The 13,449-nt window shown below is 41.9% G+C and overlaps 1 protein-coding gene across 2 annotated transcripts in view; it reads right to left on the bottom strand.

The window, feature by feature from the left end:
• TASOR (transcription activation suppressor) overlaps positions 1-13,449 on the bottom strand; it is a 37,611-nt gene continuing 24,162 nt past the window's right edge. The window contains exons 16-24 of one of the 2 annotated variants that reach the window (XM_075287886.1): positions 12,489-12,612; positions 9,093-9,152; positions 6,903-7,780; positions 5,406-5,528; positions 5,107-5,266; positions 2,626-2,734; positions 2,063-2,241; positions 1,820-1,978; positions 1-640 (exon numbers count right to left, since the gene is read on the bottom strand). In XM_075287886.1, the coding sequence (XP_075143987.1) occupies positions 174-640; positions 1,820-1,978; positions 2,063-2,241; positions 2,626-2,734; positions 5,107-5,266; positions 5,406-5,528; positions 6,903-7,780; positions 9,093-9,152; positions 12,489-12,612 (2,259 nt within the window). In that variant the 3' untranslated portion in view covers positions 1-173. The remainder of the gene's footprint in view (positions 641-1,819; positions 1,979-2,062; positions 2,242-2,625; positions 2,735-5,106; positions 5,267-5,405; positions 5,529-6,902; positions 7,781-9,092; positions 9,153-12,488; positions 12,613-13,449) is intronic. The other variant, XM_075287887.1, reaches the window with a different exon arrangement.

The raw sequence follows: 13,449 nt of genomic DNA, 5'->3' as shown, positions 1-13,449 counted from the left end.
TACAAGGACTCCAAAAAGAGGCAGAGAAAAGGGAATTTCCCTCAATATATAATAAAATGTTTTTACTTTGTGTAAGAAACAAAACAAATCTTACAAAAAACTTCATTTATATATATAAATACTTCAATTATATTGCAAGTACATAGGAAAAAAAAAAAAAAAAAAAATCTATTTTACATTCCACTTCGATCCCACTCAGAACGTTGTACGGGCTCCTGTTCCCTTGTCTGACTGTATGAATTTGGGAAATAGCTTTCCCCTGATGTTTGGTTGCCCAGCAGAGGGTATACATTTGATCCAAGAAAGGTCTGATGTGTTAGAAGGTTGAAATGGGAGATCCCCAATTGTCTGCTGCTGTAGTCCCGGAAACTGTTGTCCTCTCCTGTCACACTGCTATTGTCCCCGGTGGTGGATCCAGCCGTGGAGACGGGCGTGACTGGCTGCATGTACTCTGAGTCCATGGTGGGTGACCTGAGTTTTGAGCCCTCAGTTTGAGGCTCCTCTGCTTCTGAATCTCGTGCAGCTTCGTGTGTCTCTGGATTAGGGTTTGCAGAGTCGGTGCATACTTCAATCTCAGGAACTTCATCCTCCGAAGCCAGAGACATATCCTCATCCTCCTTAACATCAGCTTCGACGAGAGCTGTTTTACAAAGAGAATTTTCCTAAATATTAGGCCACATAAAAAGAGACATTACTTTTTCTGGCAATCTATAATCCGGCATGCTCTGGTAATTTCATCTTCTGCAATGAACCCTCAGATTAAGGTGTTAGGCTCCTGGAGATTGGTTCATTTATTAGTACCAGTATATGAAGACATGACACATTCACAGGTTTACCTAAGGCCTCATGCACATGGGGGAACTACATTTCCAGGCAACCATACGTCACCTACATCAGTCTATGGGGGCCATACTGTGCAACTTAATGCCTCAGATTTTACAGATTCCTTTTCTCTTAACTTTACCTAAGGAAAATGTTGTCATAGGGCATCAGATGTATAATGCTATCTTCAGTTTGGTTACTTGGTGCTGTACAGGAACACAGACCAGTACAGAGCTGCAGGGTCAGCCTGCTATCTGCATTAAGGACGACCTGTCACCACCTTATAAGTTTACTGAGAGACGTGTTATTTCCCAATGAAATAATAATCTCCGAGCATATTGTCTTAGAACTCTCCACTCTTGAGGTTTCTCTGTTATTCCTCCTAGAAATACAGTATTTATGTACACTGTCAACAGGTCCATAGTCTTGTGCTATAAGCACCAATTGGATAGTGTGAGCATATGGCGACATCCGGTCACAGATTAGATCTATGACTAGGAGGCATAGCACAGGAACAGAACACCACAGGCTTATAGGAGGAGATGCTTCAGAATTGTAATACTATGGGGAATGCAGGCATTTACAAGTAGATAAGGTCCCCGAGCGGCTGCCATCGTTTAACACCCAGCATCCGCCGTACGAGTACGGTGCATGTCGGGAAAGGATTAAAGAGACATACAGGGGGACCCCATTCTATTCTCGGTGGTCAGACACCCCACTGAACAGACGCTTATCCCTATACTGTGGGTAGGTGATCAGTATAGATATTGGGTATAAAGATCTTATAAATGTATCCATGTGAACATTTTCAGATGACCTTCTGCAGTGATCTACCTGCTGTCGGCAGAATGCATACACTACATAGGATGTGTCCTGATACAACTTGAAGTTTTCCACAAATTGAAAACATTCCAATACAACTAGAAAAACTGTATGACATTTTAATATCTAAGGGGTACAGACTGTAGACTGGGAACACAGTATCATAGCAAAATACCTGCTGGTTTTTCTTCATTCCCCAAATTGGGCAGGTCGACTCCTTCACTGCTGGCACTATGATGACCAACAAGCCCGGTAAAATTCTGCATGAACTCCTCCATTCTGGTCACCACAATCCCACTTTCAGTATAACTGGAAAACAAAGACGTATTCTTTTCTGGAACAAGATAAGAACGTGCTGTTAGGTTTGGCTGTCACACAACAAGCCGTATCACATAAAATAGAAACGTACGTGTGTTACCTGTCAGGAAGATGAGGTGTCGCTGCTGGATGTTCTGAACCTGAAGGTTTATCAGACAGTCTAGTCCTGGAGCTTGTCGGCTCTGAGAGTCACAGTTGTGATAAGAAAGTATCTCGACTAGATGCTTCTTCTGGTACGTGTTGAGAAGAGACAAAATGTTCAGTGCATTTGGTTTTGTCCTAAAATGGGAGGAATAAATGAAAAAAAGATTTAAAAAAATAAATAAAATTGAACATAACATTGGTACCATGTTTGTACAGAATGTAGGGTCAGGGAGACAAATGCACTATCATTATGAATATGTCAGATCGGGCCCAGTGTTGAAATTTCAAAGGCTATGCGTCGCACCACATTTCTCACCATTTCACTACTTTTTGGGCGTAAACAATGGCCGGTATCGACGCCATACTCGAGTATAAGTCAAATTTTTCAGCACAGTTTTTGTGCTTAAAAAGCCCCCCTCGGCTTATACTTGAGTCAGCAAAAAACCAGCTGCAATATCAATGTATAGAATCTCCCATAAAATAGTGAGGATAGACTCTAGTTAGAATAAGAGCACTTACCTTCCAAGCTCCTTTAGCTTCTTCTGAAATTTGCAATGGATTTTCAGTTGCCACTTTGCTTCAGGACTGTTTATTTGCTCAAGGAACAAAAGGAATTTTTCCAGATCACCTACAAGATAATTTAGTTTCAGTACTCAAATGAAAAGCTATAAAGGATCAGAACAAACTAAAAATGCAGTGTAAAAGCTTTATGAGTTTACAATTTCTATGCAGACCTATGCAGCGCCGTGATTACAGACTGCAAAACCTGGGTGTATTTTAATGGTGTAGTCAATCCTTTTATCTTCTTGCTGAGGTACATTTGGGTAAGAATAGTCAGCAAAGTGAAGTAGTAACCAGCACCCCGATTAGAAATAATGGTTATACCTGAACTCTGCAAAGTTTCAGACACAACAGTGTTAAGAGTCTATAGTGCAGCCGCCCCTTTAGGCTTATAGAGGACCTTTTATCACCTTCAACTTATTGCACCCTTCAAGAGGTTTAACTTCAATGATTCTGAGGCAGCTGGAATATTCACTCCAACCACCACCGCTCTCGAGCAGTCAGTTCTGTTAGTTTGAGCACCCAATATGTTAAGCATGCCCTCTACTGTTAGGGCTAGTTCACACGGGGCAAGTTGGCAGCAGATTTTGACGCAGAATCCACCTCAAAATCCGCTGCCAAAAATGGCTCCCATTGACTTCAACGGGAGCCGCTTGCTTCTTTTTTTAAGGCTAGCTAATAGCGGGGGAAAAAAAAAAGAAAACAAGCTGCCCTATCTTTCCGCAGCTGAATCAGCTGCAGCGCAAGGCTCCAGCCCATTCATTTGGGCATAATCCATTGCGGAATGCCGCGACAGGATGCCAGTGCACTGTGGAATGTGAACACGCGATGTTCATTTAACTCCAAAAATGGGCCGGACAAAAGTATTGGCACCCTCAGCCTAATACTTGGTAACACAACCTTTAGACAAAATAACTGTGCACAACCGCTTCCAGTAACCATCAATGAGTTTCTTACAATGCTCTGCTGGAATTTTAGACCATTCTTCTTTGGCAAACTGCTCCAGGTCCCTGAGATGTGAAGGGTGCCTTCTCCAAACTGCCATTTTGAGATCTCTCCCCCATAGGTGTTCTATGGGATTCAGGGCTGGACTCATTGCTGCCACTTTACAAGTCTCCAGTGCTTCCTCTCAAACCATTTTCTAGTGCTTTTTGAAGTGTGTTTTGGGTCATTGTCCTGCTGGAAGACCCATGACCTCTGAGGGAGACCCAGCTTTCTCACACTGGGCCCTACATTATGCTGCACAATGTGTTGGTAGTCTTCAGACTTCATAATGCCATGCACACGGTCAAGCAGTCCAGTGCCAGAGGCAGCAAAGCAACCCCAAAACATCAAGGAACCTCCGCCATGTTTGACTGTAGGGACAGTTTTCTTTTCTTTGAAGGCCTCTTTTTTTTTTTTCCTGTAAACTCTATGTTGATGCCTTTTCCCAAAAAGCTCTACTTTTGTCTCATCTGACCAGAGAACATTCTTCCAAAACGTTTTTGGCTTTCTCAGGTAAGTTTTGTCAAACTCCAGCCTTGCTTTTTTATGTCTCTGCGTAAGAAGTGGGGTCTTCCTGGGTATCCTACCATACAGTCCCTTTTCATTCAGACGCTGACGGATAGTACGGGTTGACACTGTTGTACCTTCAGACTGCAGGGCAGCTTGAACTTGTTTGGATGTTAGTCGAGGTTCTTTATATCCACCATCCGCACAATCCTGCGTTGAAATCTCTCGTCAATTTTTCTTTTCCGTCCACATCTAGGGAGGTTAGCCACAGTGCCATGGGCTTTAAACTTCTTGATGAAGTGCCATGGAGATGAACTTGTAGCCTTGAGATTGCTCATACTTTCTCACAATTTTGCTTCTCAAGTCCTCAGACAGTTCTTTGGTCTTCCTTCTTTTCTCCATGCTCAATGTGGTACACACAAGGACGCAGGACAGAGGTTGAGTCAACTTTAATCCATTTCAACTGGCTGCAAGTGGGATTTAGTTATTGCCACCACCTGTTAGGTGCCTCAGGTAAGTAACAGGTGCTGTTAATTACACAAATTAGAGGAGCATCACATGATTTTTCAAACAGTGCTAATACTTTTGTCCACCCTCTTTTTTATGTTTGGTGTGGAATTATATCCAATTTGGCTTTTTGACAATTCTTTTTGTGGTTTTCCATTGAAGACAAATTAAATGAAGATAATACCAAAGAATTTGTAATTGCAATCATTTTCTGGAAGAAAATGAGCAATATCTGACAGAATTGCAGGGGTGCCAATACTTTTGTCCAACATTGTATACTAACTTAGCATGCAGTATTATTCACAAACAGCTGATTGGTATGTAGACTAGATTTCAGATATTGAGGCCTATCCTAATGATATCAGGAGTTACAAAAACACCCTAATGTTACAATTATAAAACCCAAGCTGTTAAAAGATCGCTATTGCAGAGAAATCCTACCAGCTGTAACAGAGTCTGGGTTTAGCACGGAGTCATCACACACGATAAATCCTCCGGATACAAAAAGTTCATTATATGTGTGGTTTTTCACATCATCTAAGCTATCCACACCAGCGAAGCTGACGCATGACCGCTTCTTTAATTCTGTCAAGGACGGGATCTACAAAAATGGAGAGAAAAAAAAAAAATAAAAAAAATAAAAAAAAAATCAAATTACATGCTTTTTCCAGGAACTAATGGCAGAAAGAAATAGACATTGTAAAGGACTATTAAGGACTCGGAGGCTGAATCTCTCTCACCGTATGAATACTGGAGGCAATATCTTCATTCTGAATAACTATTAGCAGTTTGTCAGAGGATGCATCACTGTGCACATACTGGTCTGGGTAACACTGGACATTACCAAGTTTTGTCAAATAATCCTGGTGGAAAAAAAAAAATTTGAAAAATTACTTCCAAATAATAATAAAATCTAAAGTTATTGTGACAACTTGACACCAACTCAACCACCTCCGATGGTATACGGGCAAAAATACAGAAAATGGACCCAAACATTATACATGAAAGCAAATTCAGGCAATCTTATTGTTAATAAGCCAGTTCACCATCATAGAGAAGGTCACGTCAGACCAAATGAAGACTCGTCATCCGTCTTTATTTACAAGTCAGACGATACGGCTGTATAGTGTGGCAACTGCGCATGGTCAAGGCCCTACTAGCAACACCCAGGGGGCCCAATGGATACCTGCAAAGTCACACGGCCACTGGACAGGGCTTTGGCAATAAGCAGTTATTTCACTAGATCTGTGTGTGTGTTAAGGAAATGTGATTTATGAAAAATTTTAAATAAAATCTGATAAATTTTCAAATTTCTTTCAGCCTAACATTTTGTCAGACAATCGCCAGCACTTGGCATCGGTAACTGTGAGCCAAATCCAGGAGGAGAAACTTTGCAGAGATAAGTTAGAATGGAAATATTTGCACCTCTTCTGCATTTTTGTCACACATATGACACAGTGAAACAGATTTATTAAGAGTGGTGTTACGCCAGTCTTAATAATGGCCACCGACTGGCACAGAGTACCAATGACTATATAAAGAGGCTCTAGCATCATCATAAATCAGTGCCGAAATCCGGTTCCTAGCTGGTGTAAGTTTCCATTATAACTTACAGACAAACGGTGTGAGTTAAAAAATAAAAAAAAAAGTTGGGCTGAAGCGCCCCCCCCATCCACATTCGCACAATATCATCCCTGCAGAAAACGGATATATTTTCCCCATTCCTTTCTCGATTCCTGCTCCTTTCACTTCTAAAGACACAAATGGAGAACTGTACTCTATTACCTCTTATGTCACATGAACACAACCGGATGTGCAAGCTGAGGGGGGGTCCGATTGTTTAACAGAATGCACTCCGAAGACATCTGAATTTTCTGACCGCCATTTATTTCAAAGGGGGTTTTCCATTCAGATTTCATGAAGCAGGATAGGAACAGCCATATAATTATCAGAGTAGAATGTTGCATAACACACCCCCTCCCCCCCGTATCTCAGAAGACCCTTCGGTTGCACTCAGTCGTGTAAAAACTACAGCAAATTTCACACACAGGATTGGGGAATTTTGGAGAGTTTTTCAAAAAGCAGCTTTTCCTGTCCCCCCACACACACACACAATGTGGATGACTAACTACAATCAGTGTTTCTCCCCCCCCCCCCCCCCCCGTGTTTCCCATAAAGTGGGGCATTAACCTTCAGAATTCTATAAGTTACATAAGAAAACGGCTCTATTGCCTTACCTTGATTTCACCACATATTGTGTTTCCCTCTTGTTCTGTGTGAACGTAGAATTTTAATGTGTTTTTTTTAACCTGGGAGAAAATATTCACTAAATTGGTGAATAATTCTGGATTCATTTGGTTAATTAGAGCTTCAATATCAGGCAAGATGGGCGTTTTTTCTGGATTCTTAAGTGCTTGATCCTGTGACGCATGAGGCGATGCATCTATATGAGGAGCTGGACTATGTGGTGCGGGATCCTGGGCACGGGTGGACGGTGCCTGCTCCATGCACCCATTATGACCCAAATCAGGACTTTGTAGAGTCTTTAGCGCCTGTGAAATGTCTGTGTGTGTCTGTGAATATGTAAACCCAGCTGTACTGCATCCTTGCTGTGCATGCTCTAAGACATCCTTAGTTTCAGAAGATCCATCTTCTGGAGGTTTAATACGTGAATTTACAATAATATCCAGCTTTACACGTAGCTCATCTACGTATTGCTGCACAGGAATTTCAGAGGCTTGGGCAGATAGCCAGTCTGAAAGCTTGACCATCCTGTCTTCTGAAGACAACAAGGGTGTGGAAACAGCAGAAAATGAAATATCCTTGTCTCTCAAGACCTCCTGTAGCTGCTCTGAAAACTTGCTGTACACGTCAACCACAGTTTTCTCTATCACTCCATCCTGGCAGTGTTTGCTCTTAAAATGTCCTTTCTTCCCATGATTCTTATAGGGGCCTCTGTTACTTCTAGACGAATGTCTCCGTCCTTTCCTGTACTCTTCAAGTGGTGAAAATCCAGACCCTTTGCATCGTCTGGTGTGGTTGATCCTCGGATCATTTGGAAGGGGATCTTCTTGTGGTGAAGAGTACACAGACTGGTCTTCAATGATATTTAACTCTGAAAATGAAGGTATGAAAACAAACATTATTTATACATGCACAAGTATGATCACGACCTTGTATCAGCTACTCACAGAAGGTAGTTACAGCTAGATTCACATTTGTTGCAGTGTCAGCTTAATATCGCCAGATGACAGCCCTGTACGCTCAACTTTTCCATCTGGTGCATTCAGTTAAGGACACCAAACACATCCTGTTATAGTCAATGGGGTCAGTCTGTCTCTGTATGTGTCTGCTATATGGAACAGAACAATGGACACCCCAATGCTAGTGTGAACCAAGACTAACCTGAAATTTTATTAGATATCAAAAAAAAGAAAAGTACAAGTCTATTTGTAATGCCACTGTGGAAAGGAGTTCAGTCCCCCTTTCCAAGGGCATAAAATTACAGACAATCGACTCACTTTAGAGCCCTCATGGCTGATATCAACAGGAAGTGGAGAGTCAAGTCAAACTTTTCCCCTGCAGACACCCTTTTAATTATATGGCACCCATGTCAATCAACCACCATGTACTGAAGAGGGTGGCACCTATGTGCACTGGCTAAGTGACTCCCTGAAGTATCTGCTAAATGGCAAGTGATCGGCAGCTATATGTCTTTATCTGTCTTACTTGCAAACCTACCAATTGTATGGCTGCAAACAGTGAGGATATATGGGCCAGCATTCAAGCCGTAGAAATGAAACACTAGCAAAGTTACTTTCATTTTTGGCCGCAACATTGGATAGTCACATGGAGCACAGGTCTACCTTCAGTGAAGGCACGGCGCATGACCGAAAGAATAGTGGAGCACCAAGGACTGTTTGGCTTTTTGCGTTTCACCTTCTCCGGCCTCCGATTTGTCCAATTCCTGGAGAACCCCTTTCAGTAACCATCTTATAGTTGCAGAAAGTATAGAGGAAGGACACATACAAAAAATAAAAAAAATAACGTGCACAATGTACATGCAGATGAAATGATGTTTTTGGAGGTGCTTGACTTCTGTTACCACAATGAGGATTGTAGCTGTGTCTCCTGCTAGGTCGGGAGGTGACCAGTCTGTCTGGAAGACATGGCTGTGATCAAATATGTCCTGAACAAGTCTTATTTTAGCGGGACACACAATCTGTGCTGTAAGCCCTGGCCTCAAAACCCACAGAGGACAATGCTGAAGTGAACTCTGAGATGGTAACGTAATATTTTTCTCCAGTAGAGGTTTGGCCATAGCAGACTGTTAGCATGGAAGTACCAAGACCAAACAGGGCTTCCATACATACTACAGTTACAACAGTGCTTAGCATATAACTTTAACTTGGCATTATCCTCCTCACCTTGTGGTTTTTCATCTCTAAGATTTCCAATATGATCCTCTGGTATTCTTCCTTCCTCTCCTGGGGGAAACCAGTAGTTAGAAATCATGGATTCTTATCTAGGGTCTTATTCTATAGAATCCAATAAGTTAAATACAGGAGTTTGGCAATCCAACTACAACTTATAAATGACCAGATAAGATGGGAGAATGGGAGATGGTGATGATACAATACAGGCACACACAGCACAGCTTGGATGCATTACAATACATTAGCAACTTGCTAATGTATTACTCTAAGTAGAAATAGCAATCTGCTAAGAATATGTGACGACGGGAATCATTCCCTTTATCTGAGCGAGCGATCAGAGAACATGCAGGTCTGCAGATGAATAGTTTTGGGAAAATTTAACTTCTTGTGTTAGTAGTCCAGGTCTGCTACACACACGTGTCCAAGTACAATGACAAGGGAGGGTCCAATTCCCCAGCAGCCCTGCATGTTATCATACAGCATATGCAAATCACAATACGTACAAATACATAAGCTTAAAAGAGGTTTTCCAACCAAGACAAGTTATCATGCTTTTGTGGGAAAAACCAAAATCATTCCTTGGTAGGCACACTCAATATGTATGCATCGACTCTGCAAATATAAGTCACCAAAACTACATAGAACACCATCTCTTTATTTAACATTTGAAAAACTTTTCAGAATATATTTTATTTAGAATCGTGTTCTATGTGCCGAATGTAATCCAAAGTAAATCTTTTTCTTCAAGCATAGACCAGTGTCTCAGGAGTCCTTAGCACCCCCTGCTGTATGGCTTGCCATATAGATATAACCAGACTGGTGCCAACCTGGTCACATTTTAAACAGAAATGAGCAGATACTGGGATCTCCAACCTGATTTTTCTCTACATGATTATAGTTAAGCCATGTTGCCTGGGTTGCTTCTTTGCTTTTTTTTTTTTTTTTTACAGCAGTGACATAGGAAGCCATAATCTGGAGAAGACTGGCTTCTATGGGGAGTATTTTGTGCACTGTGCAGAGTTCGTTGTGTAGGGAAGGGTATGAGGTGTGCGGTGTTCATCATCATGTGTCAGTGGTGGGTCCTGGTTTATGTGCCGCCATCTTTATAACAGAATAATTGTAATTCTGCCTGTTCTGATGAGAAAACTAGTAAGTAGAGACCAGGTAGTAACAGACTATTGAAGGCTCTGAGGTCAGCATAGGCAGTGACATAGAACCAAAAAAATAAATAAATACTAAAACAAAACAAAAAAAAATTGTGTATGTTTAATACAATAACTTAAGGTCATAGTCTGACAAGTCCTTAATGCAGAATCACTAATATTTATGGTGTAATGTGTATAAAGGGATTCTACCACTAAAGTAATTTTTTTTTCTAATTACCATGTTGGAATAGCCTTAAGAAAGGCTATTCGTCTCTTACCTTTAGACGTGGTCTCTGCGGCGCCATTCCTTAGAAATACTGGTTTTAAACGGTATGCCGGCAGCCATTTTTGGGAGGCCGCTCTTGCTCTTGTAATTCAATACAGAAGCGTACTGCGCAGGCGTTGGAAGTTGGACCAACAGAAGACGACAGAAGAGGCAGGGTTGCAGCTGAAGATGAAGGCGGCGCTGGAGTGAGCTCTCGGGCAGCAGTGGGGACGCTCCCATCGCTGTTTGAGCACTGGGACCCGCCCTCATTGCTGTGGAGAACTCATTAGCATACCGGTAAAAACCGGGATTTCTAAGGAACGGCGCCGCAGAGACCACATCTAAAGGTAAGAGACAAATAGCCTTTCTAAAGGCTATTCCAACGTCTAAAGCAGAAAAACCAGAGTTTTAATGGTAGAATCCTTTTAATAAGCACGTCCTCATGTAAATGTACCTAATGGTGATCACAAGAGGATTCCAGGTGTAATTGTGGCAATAGCCTGGATGATTAGGATAATCCAGAACACTGAACCCCTTAAATGCAGAAGTCAAAGTGACTGCAGCAACTAAAGTGTTTGTCAGGGTATCAGACACCTCCCCTACCCCCTTGCAATGCAACTTCAGGGCACCAATAAGGTGCAGTGGCAGCCAGGGGCCCAATAGTCACCACAGGCATGATACACTACAATACATATGGAAATTGGTAATTGCGTTCCTTAGTAGTAAAGTACCTAAGACAGACTTACAATATAAGTGGCTTTAGGTACTGCAGCGCTGCCCCATTGCCTACACTTTCTACAGCAAGTCGGTAACACCCCCCCAGCATATAAACATTGGGCGTCACAAACTTATGTTCAACCAGCAGATTGAAGAGGATGCACCGTTTTTTTTTTAAATATAAAGCCTAGACACGAAGCCGCCTCAGTCTCCTTATGCTGGAATATTTTGTTGGTTCTGGAGCGTGACCCCATTCATGGCGCATTGGACTGCAATGATTCAGATAAGTACCTAAGTCCTAAATGTATCAGTCTCATTGTAAGGAGCTTTGCCAGCTATTCTTTTTGGTTGACATTGTCTTGAGTATTTGGTCTTGCAGCTCAGCACATTCACTTGAATGGGACTGAACTGATATTAGGCCATGTCACTGATGAATATGACATTACATGACCATTAAAACACAGTTCAGGGACTGCACCTGCCACTTCAAACAGGCAATACATAGGGGTCCCGGGTGCCAGACACACACAGATCTTCACCAGATGACCTATCCTGATAGCAGGTTAAGGTCTTGTCCATATGTATATTCTGGCTCTGTACAGTACTGATCTGTATGGATCTAAAATACAGCACCTACACTTTATATCTGTATGCCTCTAATGTCATATGGAGGATTCCATGTCTTGAAGTCATACAGAATCTGCAATGAGCCATCCAGTAATATACTACGGGAATAGTGTAACCAGAAATCTATTGTTGACCCTAATCCTATTGATTTAATCTAGAAATATGATTCAAGCAAATAATGTCTTTTTGTTAAATGCACCAGCCATTGTAGAAGTCGACATTTCTATATTGTCTGTATAAACAATGAAGAAGGGAGTATGTGCACTGAAATGAAGGGGAGTCAATAGGCAGAGAAATGCCATAGATGATACAGTCTGCAGGAACTGATAAGAGTACTGCCCCTCCTCCATAGGTTAGAGAAGATGCATACAAAGACTTATCTGTGTATGTGATGTATATTGTTTCTATTCTGCCTTATCAAGGCCTCCAGTAGTACAGCAGAGCTAGCTTACCCTCCAACAATAACAAGGGCTCATTCACCACTGGTGTACAAAGACAAGTGAGCTCCTGTATATACAGGTTGTGTCATCCTTTTGGGACTTCTATTGAAAATAGCTGGAGGCATTTCAGATCTATTCTGAAACTTCACTTCACCACACGCAAACATTAAAACTTGAAGTGTATATAATCTACCTGTAATTGGGATCAATTTCCAGTGCATTTCAGACTCCACATTGGTTGAACTAGAACTCTGTTGTGGGTAGAGTTGTTCTGTAGGTGTGCTGGGACAAGGGCTGGCATAGCCTGAATATGGCCCCTAAAAAAAAAAAAAATAACAAAAATACAAATTAGAATAATGGGTTAGTACCAAAATTAGCTCTAAGAGGTTTTCCCACAAAAGACATTTATGGATATGATGCGGGTCCCAGAGTCCTCCTCATGCTTACCAGGCTGGGACCTCTCAAAGGGCGGGTTCACACCTGCACCCGGTCACCGCTTTCAGGTTTCCGTCTTCTGCCCAAAAAACTGGACAGGAGACGGAAATCGGCAGTCACTCTTCAAATTCATTCATTTGAATGGGTTTGCAAACTGTCTGCCCGTGAGTTTTGTGGTCTCTGCAGTGAAACCATTTATTTAACTGAACACAAAGTCGGACATGCAGGACTTTGTGTCCGGTTAATAAAAAAACGGTTTCGCCGCGGAGACCACAAAACGCTCACGGGCGGACACTGACAGCCGGGTTTTTGTTTCCTGTCAGCAGAAGACAGAAACCCACAAAGCGGAGCCCAGGCGCAGGTGTGAACCCACCCTAAGAAGACTTTCAATTATAGCCTGCCTTTACGGAAACAGCATAGCTCTCATTTACACTGTTTCCATAACTCCAGCAAAAGTGAATTGGCATTACGGAAACAGCATAGAACAGCGAGCTAGATTTTTTCCATAACTTCTATTCTCTTCAGTGGTAGTTATGGAAACAGTGTAGCTCAGAGCTACATCCTGTGGATATGCCATAAACTTATTTCATGGGAAACCCCAATTAAAGAGTCTGTCACTAGTGAAATACATCACACCAGTCATAGTGCATTGTATTGGACATTACGCAGAGCGCCATCATAACATCATCATTTCCTCGAAAGAAACATTTTCAAAATAT

Source organism: Leptodactylus fuscus, chromosome 9, assembly GCF_031893055.1.
Source record: "Leptodactylus fuscus isolate aLepFus1 chromosome 9, aLepFus1.hap2, whole genome shotgun sequence".
Classification (NCBI taxonomy): Eukaryota; Metazoa; Chordata; class Amphibia; order Anura; family Leptodactylidae; genus Leptodactylus; species Leptodactylus fuscus.
This window is presented reverse-complemented; position numbering and strand designations above follow the sequence as displayed.